This window comes from Gastrolobium bilobum, unplaced genomic scaffold, assembly GCF_033153095.1.
Source record: "Gastrolobium bilobum isolate Gb01-03AN ecotype WA unplaced genomic scaffold, APGP_CSIRO_Gbil_v1 utg46041, whole genome shotgun sequence".
Taxonomy (NCBI): domain Eukaryota; kingdom Viridiplantae; phylum Streptophyta; class Magnoliopsida; order Fabales; family Fabaceae; genus Gastrolobium; species Gastrolobium bilobum.
In genome coordinates this window covers 96,180-108,002 of record NW_026896040.1, presented here as the reverse complement: position 1 = coordinate 108,002, position 11,823 = coordinate 96,180, and the positions used below count along the sequence as shown (strand labels likewise).

The following is an 11,823-nucleotide window of genomic DNA, read 5'->3' as shown; positions in this document are numbered from 1 at the left end:
AGTAGCCTTTGCCCCACAACACCAAAACACAGAGTAATATAAAAAGCATTAGGAGTCTCAGAGTCTCACGCACCCAGCTATCTTGTCTTATTACTGTAGATGTCACCATAGTATATCCATCTTCAATGTATTTACCAGCATGATGATCACTTCGAAATTTATTTAGAATTTCACATATTCATTGTTGTTATATGTTTGGTTTTTTAAAATTTTATTTAATTCTTAATTTATTATTTAAAACGCATTATCCCTTAAAATTATTTTATCAAATTACGTATTATTAAATCATGCAAAGAGTTTAATTGTTATAACTATTATCAATGAAGCTTAACTCTTTTAATAATGCACTAATATATTATTAAATGATATTATTATAAAAAAAAGCTTATACTGATGTTGCATATAGCTAACATAAAAAAAAAACCGTTATGCATATTTTATTATACACATTAATTTCATATTATACAATTTTATAGTCTATTTTAGTATCATTTGAAGGGTAACTATGATTAACTTAATTTAGAGTCATACTTTTATAAGAGAATTATTTAATGAATCCTAATTTTTAAAAAATCATACAATTATAGTTATGAAGTATCAAAATAATTCTTTTATAATTTAAAATAAGAAAACCAATTTTTATAATTTAATAAGTATTCTTTTATTAGTAGTTAAAAAAAGAAAGTGACAAATTATATTTTCTTAAATATTTTTAAAATTTTAAGGGTTGTATTGATTAAGATTTTAAAAGACTTTTTTGGGATAAAAATTCTATGGATTTTATTAAATTTGTAAGAGACTTTTCTCGACTTTGCTTGTTACCAACCTAAAAACTTTGTCAATCTATCATGAAGTTAGAATTTTTATTAACCCCTCTAAAATATGAAGTTAAAACAATAATTTTTATTTATACTTTATTATGTTAGAACTGATAGACATATGGTGATATAAATCAATACAGCAACAAGCATATGAAAGAATTGCACATAGAGACATCGATATATAAGTTTCTTACAAAGAGCTTGCACATAGAGACAATAAGAACATAAGAAAATGCTATAACAATAATAGATAAATCGCAAAAAATCCGAAGAGCTAGGTTAAGATTGTGAAACAAGAATAATATTTATATCTTCCATTAAAAAATTCTACAAAATCCATATTAATAAGAAATTCATTAAAATATTCAAATTTTTGAATACTAAAAAATTATTTATTTTTTGTTTAAAAATCCTTATTGAATATCATTAGATTTGGATAGACTCCAATTTTTTTTCAATTATCTTAATCGAATATCACATGACTTTCTTATAATACTTTCAAATCTTTTTTTTTTTGGAGTTATCCAACCCTAATTATCTCTTTGAGACGAGTTGGCTCCCTCCGGTATCCCCACGAGTATCCCCACGAGCTTCGACTCCTTGAGCCGGCTATGGGACTAATCCGGAGTACGGGGGAAATACTTTCAAATCTTGTTTGAATACCAATAAATTACTTTTATCCAAAAATATTTCTTTAAAATCTTAATCAAATACATTCCCTTAATCTCACACCCGACAAACAACATAATATTTTTACCAATTATTAAAGTTATAATTTTCCTAAATGACATACACTTTTTATTTGACAGGTGAAAAATATATTCAAATCAAATTTTGCATCAATTAAATAAATTTGTAGTATTATTAATATATGGTTTTTATATTGTAATTATATGTCTGAAAAATTAAACCATTAGATTTCTTTTAATTAATCACTGAGCAAGCTTGATCTAGAAAAAAAAAACACAATATAATAAAAGCAATGTTAATAAAATCGGATCGGCTTGATTGAGTTAACTTAGGAATTGGTTAATCGGTATCAACCATGCATTAGAATCGGTGCGACCTGGCCGATTTTTGTGAAAACCGGTGACCCAGTCCGGTCTCAACAAAAAAATTCTAATTTTTTTTCAAAAAATAAAATAAAATCATAATGGACATATTTAAATATTTTTTGCTTATTGACTTACATAAGTTATGTACCTACAACACTAATATTATTTCAATTATAACTATGCAAGAAATTTTGATTTAATTTATAGTTAGAGATGTCGTTTACTGAACCTGAAACTTCCGTATCATAATTATTACATTTTTGTTTGATCCTTTATTGGATAATAATATGTGATTAATTATTTTTTATATTAAAATATTTGAAATTTTTATCAATTTTTAAAATATTTTTATAATTTTTTAATATAAATTATAAAATTACATATAATTATCATATTATGGGATCGAAGCCCTCAATACCTCAACCGAATTAATCACCAAATCGAACATTGAATAAAAGTATAAAACTACTTCATTTTCAAATCATTGTACCGTTAATTAAACATACCATGAGAAAAAAACGTGTGATTCACCGCGATAACAGAGCGCGTGGGAAGCCTTCACATTTGAGGTAGACACGACGAATCCAACGTCTATAAATCCAGAAGATCTGGGCTAGCAACAGGTCATTTCAAAATAATAATTTTCAGACCTAATTTTCTGATTAAGCAATTAATGAATTAATTAATCTATCCAAATACTTCAAATAATTATTACAACTTTTTAATTAATTAATTAACTTCACGAATAAATATTGAATTTTTATGTCCTCGTAGTTCCACCAATCAATCATTCATTCATTCCAAGGAGGGATCGCTCTCTTTCTCACTCCCTCTTCTCTCTCCTCTCGCACCCTCAAAGGTTCTGTTCTCTGAAGGTGAATCCTCTTCTGGGTTTAGCAGTTCATGCATTTCCATTTGATTTTGCGTTTGTGGGTCGTGCATTTTGTGTCTAACTGTGTAAGCAAACTGAATATATATATATTTTTAGTCAAAATCTATGTTGAATTGAAGGTTTCGATGATATCCCAGAGTTTTTATTTGGTATCATGGCTTGTGAATGATGCTTTTCCAATCCGATAAGCAATATTCGTTGGGGTGTGATTTCTTTCATGCTAGATTAGGAATATTGAGATTCTGGGGTTTTCATTTTGCCCATTAGGGTTTTGCCATTGTGATTGGGTCTCTTCTGTTTTAAAAAAGAGGTCTTTAAATTTTTTATTTTTATTTTTCAGTCTTTTTCTTCTTTTGTGGGAGGGGGAAGTTGGGGTTTGTATATTTAAGGGTTTTGGGGGTAAATGTGATAAATTCATGTTCAGGAGCACTTTGTGAGTTGCCTTTTTTTTTCTATGTGGGATTTTCCTTACGAAATTGGTTTCACTTACTGGGAGGGGCTGCTTATGTTTGGATTGTACTTCTAAAGCAGACTTGATGTTCAAATTTTTTAACTTTCTGTTGTGTGGTGTGTAGAAGTGTCTGCGAAGGGGATTAACCTTTTAGATTTCATGTTGTGCTCTTGTATGCGTGTGTTACTGCATATATTGATTTTTTCACTGCTTTTTCTTTTTTGTACGGGAGGGGGTGGGGGTGTAGATTACAGAAATTGGTTAAAGAATTTTTATTTTTTTTGGTTGTGTAGAATGATTTAAGGTCACAACAATTCACAGTTGCTTATTTGAACTTTGTTGGCTTTTTCTCATGGGGAATGGCTAGAAATGGAATAATGGTCTTCATACAATGATATCGCTTTAGGTTTTTTGAGATTGTTGTTTTGTCTTACAACTAATTGTGATTGGCGATTTTACATCCAGCACTTTCTTGTCTGAATCCCATGTTTAGCGAAAATGACCTGAGCTTACGTACTACTTTCACTCATTCGTGATCAGGAATACCTGTGCTGGCACTTGCACTTTGGTTTGATTCCATCCTTTGCTCTGAGTTGCAAATCTGATAATTCAGTTAATTGTTAATTCTTCCTCAGTGACAGAACAAAAGAGAGTGCGGGTTCCTTTGTACTGATGGTAAGCATTTCTTTACTTATATGACTCACTGGAGCTATTTTGATGCAGATCATGTGTCTTTTGCGAATTTATATGCCATAAATTTGTCACAGTTGTTTGTTTCCGTTTTGGGTGTTTAATGTTCTTACATTGTAGCTTGGTGCTTTTGTTTTAGGCCACTAATGAAAATCTTCCGCCAAATGTAATAAAGCAACTTGCCAAGGAGTTGAAAAATCTTGATGAATCCCCTCCGGAGGGCATTAAAGTCATGGTAAATGATGATGATTTTTCAATAATATATGCTGACATTGAAGGCCCAGGCAAGTAACTTTTATGTTTACGGTTGAGCGTTAGGTAAAGAGCCCAAGCTGAACTAGAGTAATATATTTTTGCAGCTGGGACACCTTATGATAATGGAGTTTTCCGCATGAAGTTGCTTCTGTCCCGTGATTTTCCTCACTCTCCACCTAAAGGTGTGTTTTAGACTGCTCCCCATATGGACCGCTTTACAATCTGCTAGTTACATTGTTAAGGCAGAATTTTATTGTTAGTTATTTCCTTTGGAATTTTAACTTGTTCATGTTTTTGTTTTTGTTTTGAACTTTCTTATTGGATCAAATCTATTGTTTATTCAACCAAAAGACATTTATTTGCCCTTTAGTCCTGTATTGTTCACTTTTCCTACTTGGAAAGATCACATATATTTTTTGTGTTATTCCACACTGTTGTGAAGCCATTGAATATGATGATGCAGGTTTTTTCCTGACTAAGATTTTCCATCCAAATATTGCAATCAATGGAGAGATTTGTGTCAACACACTTAAAAAGGATTGGAATCCTAGCCTTGGGTTACGGCATGTTCTTATTGTAAGTGTTTTGGTTGTCCGTGTTAGCAAAATCTTATTCATTCCTTTGATCTGTCTTCTTGTGGGAGAGCTTTCTAGATATTCCTGATAATAGTTGTTAGTAGCAGTTAGCGGCCGACCCCGAAAATGGTATAGCGGTGTAGCGGGTAGCGGTATTGCCGCTACGGTGAACTATTAATTCCACATATATTATACTAACAGTCAAGAACGAGGCAATACCACTTTTAGTATTAATGCTCAAAAATAAGAAGTCACACAAAATCAAACCCATAATTCCACAATCAATGTCAAATACAAGGAACATAAAGGAAGGATCCAAAACTAAACACAAATGAACAATAAAATTGTCAAATATTCAAGTACAAGAAGTGAACTAATGAAGAAAATCATCATCATCTCCGGATTCTCCATCAAATTCCAACATGGGAGTGGTGTAGCGGGTAGCGGTATTGCCGCTACGCTACGCCGTTACCTTCTGCTACGGCAAATGTCGCGTAGCGTCGCGGTTTGTAGCGGCTGACCGCCGCCGCTACCCGCTACGGTAGCGGTTTAGCAGCGCTACGGGCCGCTTGTGACAACCTAGTTCCTGATTCATATTGAATTTAGTTTTGCTCATTGGTCTTTGTATTTATTAACATTGATTGATACCATAATGAACAGGTTGTTAGGTGTCTATTGATTGAACCATTTCCAGAATCAGCTCTAAATGAACAGGCTGGCAAACTACTGCTTGAAAATTATGAGGAGTATGCTAGACATGCCAGGTGAGTTAAGCCAATGATGCTATATCTGTCAATTAATTTCTTGTATGGGAATTTTGAATATTTAATGTTAGACTTTGATTATTTACTAAGTTTAACCCTGTTCTGGAGTCTTTAGTGGCAAATGATTTTTTTTTAAATAACTGATTGTCTTTCTTTACCTGCTTAAGTTCCGCTAGACACTTATCTATCTACTTGTTATCTTGATTACCTCGTTTAAGTTACCTTTCTGAGCTTGACCGTCTGGTTGAAGCTATGTTTCTTTAGCTCTATTTCTTTTGAAATTTGAGTTATTTCATTCAGTTGAGTTTGTAGGGCTTATGCTTATTGAGAGGGGTACACTATTCTTGATTATAAATTTAGGGTGTTTTTTCTTGGGTTTGATAAATTTTCTTGAGTTTGATAAAACCCTTTGGGACCTAGTTTCCATGCTAACTTTTCCCCACCTATTTGATTTGTATAATTTTTCCTCTAATGGGTTCGTAATTGAGGAGCTTTAGTTGTGGCATGTAGGCTTTATACAGGAATCCATGCAAAACCGAAGCCCAAGTTTAAAAGTGGAGCTATATCTGAATCAACGACTGCTCTTAATGTTGATCAGACTAACACCTCAGTGCTTAGTGCTGACATTAAAACTGCACCACCAAGTGTTGCGGTGTCGCCGTTGCCCTCAACCACTGCAACAAGAGGAAACAGTCAGGAACAGGCAGCGGTTGTTATGAACGAGACGGTTGTTAATGGTTCTAGTGCTGCTGCAGTAGTTTCTGCTGCTTCTGTACCACTAAAGAAGGAAGGTGGACAAGCAAAAGCTCAGGCAGACAAGAAGAAGATAGATGCTAGAAAGAAAAGTTTGAAAAGATTGTGATGAAGTTGTTCAATAATTGAACTTTGTATTTGTGGCTTAGTGTTGCAATTTGATAGAGAGAAAAAAAAAGGGAAGGGGGAGGGGAAATGTGGGTTCAATATTTGTTTCATAATGAATAATTGACTTTGGGAGTAAATGGATGAAATTTGAACTGTGTTGTCTTTGAACTTGTGTTATCCTCAGTTGCACTCAACCTTTGGTAATATTGATCTTTTTGGTAAAGAATATTGCTCCGTGAGTTGGGGGCACCCATTTATGAAAGATCAGTGGTTGGGATTGAAATTTTTTTCTATTGAAACCGACCTCTGCACAATTTTTTTTTAAAAGAATGATATGGTAATACTCTAATCTTTGAAGGTTTTTTTATCTTTTTTTTTTTTTAACATCTAGACTCTAATTATACAGGATCTGGATCCTCTCATGTGAAAATTTATATGACTATGTCATGTGGGTAATTATAACCATATAAAGATGGATCAATGGTAACAAAGGAAGAGAAAGAAAAAATATTAAAATAAGTAGTTACGAAATCATAATCGTTGATTTACCTTTGTATGGTTGTGATTTTTTTACATAACTATATCATGTTTTTTTCCACACGAGAGGATTCATTTCAATTATACATATACTGAAGTGATAAATGTAAGAAAAAGTGTGATGTGTAATAAACATCTTTCTAACCCAATATGGTGTCTTGCTATTGACTTTGAGAATCGTATTGATCAATCATATATGAATTAATCAGTGAATCAATTTGTCCCAGCCTTTTCTGTTCCCGAACAATTCAAACCAAAATTAGAGGCAGTATAAATCTAAAATACAAATTCATGAATAATCAGCATAAAAAATTTAAATCTCTGTTATAAAAAAAAAAAAAATTTAAATCTCAAGAAAATTATAGAAAAACTATAACTAAATAAATTAATCGAAGGATAAAAATTCAAAAATAAAAAAGTGATGGGTTGATTATGTATTAAGTTTTTAATCAAATTTTCCTAAAAAGTTAATTCCATCACACTCCAGCAATAAATTTCATTATATATTAAGTATTTATTTTAACTCTCAAAATATTAGTTCAAGCTCCACCACTCCATGCGTAAAACAAAACGACCACAATTTTTTGCGTAAGAAAAAAAAAGAAAAAGAACCAAAGGCATTAGAAATCTTGAAGGGAAGATTTTATCGTGCATTTACGTTAGGGATGGTGATGGATCGGGTTCTATAAAAAATGAAGTTTAAAATGATTAAAATGTTTTGGTTTAGTTCAGTTTTTAATATTTTTTTTTTATCAATACAAATTACACCAATCTAATCAAATTCAAGATAGATCGTCCGGTGATTAGGTTGGTAAATATTTTCAAAATTTAAAACAAATTTCATAAAAAAAATAAAATAAAAAATTAGATGAAGGCACAGAACATGGCCTCCATTTTCTACACCGCATATTTTGCTTAAGCCATGGCCTCCACTTTGACATTCTGATGTTAATCGCAGCTTTCTTTGACCACCCGAACCTTCGAACGATGTCCCTAGTATGCTGATCGTGGTGAATCTTTCTCAAATTTTCCATTGCAACCACCCAACATGAGCCAAATTGTCAATCATTTGTTGTTAGTTGATTCTTTTAACGATTTTGTTCAACATATATAGTAAACTTAACAACCAACAAATATTGTATAACTCCGGATATGATGTCCTTTATGAGTACCATACCAACTCCCATCATGATTCTAATCGGGTAGGGAGATTTTATGAATTTGAAGTTAGCCATGTTTTTGTTTAAAAAAAAAACATCCTTAAGGACATGAGTTTGTCTTAATGAATAAAATAAATAAACACTTAATCAAATATCTCCCTACCATGTTCAGTAAAGTATCCTGCGGTAGCAGGTCAAATATCATTTATATTCCCAGTCATCAACCAGACATGTAGCATATTAATGCAATGATTACGTCACCCTTTTTTTTTAATTGGAGACAACAACATTGATAGCTCAAGGACATTAAATAACGAAAAAAGCTTAGATCATATTTTCAACCACAAACAGAAATAGAACATCCTCAACAGTGTGTCACTAGTAGATAGCGACCAAAGTCCTAAGAGAACCGACTAATTCAGTTATGGGGTTGAGCCTCCCCACCCTTTTCAGGAATTGCAACTCTAAAGAATTGAACCCACTACCCTTTGGGTAGGTTAAATCGGGTCCAGCTGAGTTGCCACTAGATCTAACCATGTTTATATCTCAAGGGCAAAGATTAACCAAATAAGCTGAGATCACAATTTCAGCCACAAACAGAAAAAGGAAAAGAAATCTTCAGCAGTGTGTAACTGGGATCAGCATTAAAGATTGAATTTTCCAGGAAGCAGAGTTCTACATGAGATGAGACCAAAACTTAGGAGTGGAAGAAAGCAAAGTGAAAATAAACATTAAAACTTGAGAGACACAGTCACAAGACAAACTAAAAAAACACCATTCCACCACAACCATTAGCAGCAGAGCTAACCACTAAATGTCGTTAAGATTGGATTCAAAACCATCAAATAAAAATGTAGAAAGAAGAAAAGACATTAAGCTAGGACTAGGTGTTGTACTACAAAGACAACCTTGTCCTAATTTTCTTTGTCTCTGTCCTATTTTAACCCCAAATTCTCATTCAGGTTGTGATTACTACTTGGCCATCATGACCTTAACAAATTCATCATAATTTATTTGGCCATCACCATCAACATCAGCCTCTCGAATCATCTCATCAACTTCTTCATCAGTTAGCTTCTCCCCAAGGTTGGTCATCACATGGCGCAGCTCAGCAGCAGAAATGAAACCATTCTGATCCTTGTCAAAAACTCTGAATGCCTCTTTCAGCTCCTCCTCAGAATCAGTATCCTTCATCTTCCTTGCCATAAGGTTTAGAAACTCAGGGAAATCGATTGTACCGTTACCATCAGCATCAACTTCATTGATCATGTCTTGGAGCTCTGCCTCTGTTGGGTTCTGACCTAATGACCGCATAACAGTTCCAAGCTCCTTGGTTGTGATGCAACCTGCAAGCATCACACACAATGAACAAATCAACAAGAGCCTCCTAATTAAGCACATGCTCTCACTAGGTACACACAAACTATATAAATATTCACAGGAATGTCAAAAATACAATTAGAGAAGGTTTCAAATGCCTCTGCAATCTGCTAAAATTATTTTCTACAAATTATTGAGAAATTGGGGTTCTGAATATAGCTCTTACCCAGGTTTTTCAGATCCTTGCATCTTTGGATTTTTTTTTTTTTTAAATAAACAAAAAATTCTGTAAAAATTATCGAAAACCAAACATAACTTTTGCTATTTCTATAAATCATAAAAGCAATGGCAAGGCCCTGATTATGAGAAATATTATTATGAGAAACCAAAAAAAGAAAAAGAAAAAGAAAAAGAAAAAGACAACTAGATTATAGATCTAGACGTGCATACCATCGCCATCCTTATCGAACAAGCTGAATGCTTCCTTGAACTCAGAGATCTGTTCATCGGAGAGTTGATCTGCCATTGTGATAGGAATTGCTCTGTCTTTCTGCTTTTCTAGATATAGAGAGAGAGAGAGAGAGACTGAACAAATTGTTCCGACAAAACCTCCCCTTCTTATTTCGATGCCATTAAATAAAGACAGACTCTACACTTTTTTTTTTTTTTTTCTTTACCATAAATAAAATTGACTTGTTTCATATTTTATCTTTGACCCTTAAAAAATTCTCAAATAATTAACTGACTAAATTACCATTAAGCCCCTCATCACAACGACAATACCAGGAATTGCATTGTGATAGAAAATTTTCAAATATTATATATGAAGTTCATATCTATTAAAAAAACAAAAATAAAAATTAGACCAATGATATTGCAACAATCAAGTTGTGCTACTATCACGTTACTACCAATCAATTTCACTGTTAGATTGATTATGTTGATCTAACAGTTATATTTATTTCCATCTTTATATGGTTATGGTTTTCCAAATTTAATACTTCATATTTATTTTCACTTTTGTATGGTTATGATTTTCCATATTTAATGCTTTCACTTTAAATATGAGGAATCATAACCATACAAAGATGGAAATAAATATAACCGTCGGATCAACATAATCGATCTAACGATAAGATTGATTGGTAGTAAGATGATAGTAACACAACTTGGTTGTTACAATATCCTTCCCCTAAAAATTATTGCAGAAAATTAAAAGGGTTCATCTAATCTCATGTTACACGATAGATGATATCTTATGTTATACAGATACATGTGGTAGACCCACTATCTAAAAAAAAGAAAAAAAATATCACGATTTTCGATGGGTCTATAGAAGATAAACTAATTTTATGTTACGTAAGAATAGTTTTTCCCAAATTAAAATACCTCTAGTAAGAAAAAATATTTCTCGTAAGATATGAAAAAATATTTTTCCTCGGCAAGCATCAACTTACACATTAAGAATAAGAAATTGAAAATGTATGTTGTAAAACCTCTTTCTTTTTTTTGGTTAGTAAAAGCTCTTTAATATACCAATGATACGCTATAAAGTATATATTATTTTTATAGAATATGTAACTTATTTTTTATATTAAAAATAAAAAATTGTTTCTTAAGTATTCTTATTAACAGACAAATATCATATATTCCAAATTTATGATATAATAATTTTTTTTTCAACATATACCAATCTATTACCCTGATTATTTATAGTTTTAGAGAGTTCGAAAAGAAAATGTGTGTAAATAATTTCTTCGTTTCTGTAAATTTACTAGCGTAAACGAAAGAAATAATTCAAAGTGGATTTTGATTCAATTGCATTTCATTATTATTTATTTAAAATCATAATTATTGTTAGAGAATAATATAAATAATTAAAAAAGACCTTCATCCAACACTTTAAAATTTTGAATTTAAGTGGTTCTTTATACGGTATCAGAGTTTCCTTGACCACAAGATCATGAGTTCGATCCTCACCATCTTCACTTTCGAGTGAAATTAAAATAAGCATAAGGTAAAAATAAAATAAAATTGAATCTGTGCAATATTTACATTTCAAGCCCAAAAAGCTCTTGTGTGAGATAGTGTCTTGATTATCTGAAAATTCATTGTATTATGAAATCTGAGTTTACATTACAGCTATTCCACCTTATATATCATGGTGTCAAGTAGAAGAATCAATAATGAGTATAACAAACTTCCAACTATACACAACAGATTCCTAACCGTGTAACAAACTGGATACAGTTACAAACTAACTTTAACTGCATCTCTTTCCACGTCAGCGTTAGTTACTTCATTAGGATATATTAACATCCTCCCACAAGTGGGACTATATATGTTGAAGAGTCCCAACTTGGACACAGCTCTTTGAAACGCAGTAACATGTAATGGTTTTGTAAAGACATCCACAATTTGTGCTGAAGAAGAAACAGGCAA

The 11,823-nt window shown here is 32.0% G+C and overlaps 2 protein-coding genes across 3 annotated transcripts; one reads left to right on the top strand and one right to left on the bottom strand.

Annotated features, from left to right (window-relative positions):
• The first annotated feature begins 2,643 nt into the window (after positions 1 to 2,643).
• On the top strand, positions 2,644 to 6,570 carry LOC133297423 (ubiquitin-conjugating enzyme E2 22-like). The gene is made up of 7 exons (XM_061496570.1): positions 2,644 to 2,751; positions 3,760 to 3,894; positions 4,049 to 4,193; positions 4,269 to 4,346; positions 4,628 to 4,740; positions 5,400 to 5,503; positions 6,014 to 6,570. Exons 2-7 carry the CDS (start codon positions 3,892 to 3,894, stop codon positions 6,363 to 6,365), a joined length of 795 nt encoding a protein of 264 aa, XP_061352554.1. The 5' UTR covers positions 2,644 to 2,751; positions 3,760 to 3,891; the 3' UTR covers positions 6,366 to 6,570.
• A 2,247-nt stretch (positions 6,571 to 8,817) lies between these two features.
• LOC133297427 (calmodulin) lies at positions 8,818 to 9,998 on the bottom strand. Of its 2 annotated transcripts, XM_061496573.1 has the most exons (3): positions 9,824 to 9,998; positions 9,660 to 9,696; positions 8,818 to 9,407 (listed from the first exon to the last, which is right to left on the bottom strand). In XM_061496573.1, exons 1-3 carry the CDS (start codon positions 9,905 to 9,907, stop codon positions 9,034 to 9,036), a joined length of 495 nt encoding a protein of 164 aa, XP_061352557.1. In that variant the 5' UTR covers positions 9,908 to 9,998; the 3' UTR covers positions 8,818 to 9,033. The 2 variants fall into 2 exon arrangements, with proteins under 2 accessions (XP_061352557.1, XP_061352558.1); XM_061496574.1 differs by lacking the exon at positions 9,660 to 9,696 and having other exon boundaries at positions 9,832 to 9,995.
• Between the last annotated feature and the right edge of the window lie 1,825 nt (positions 9,999 to 11,823).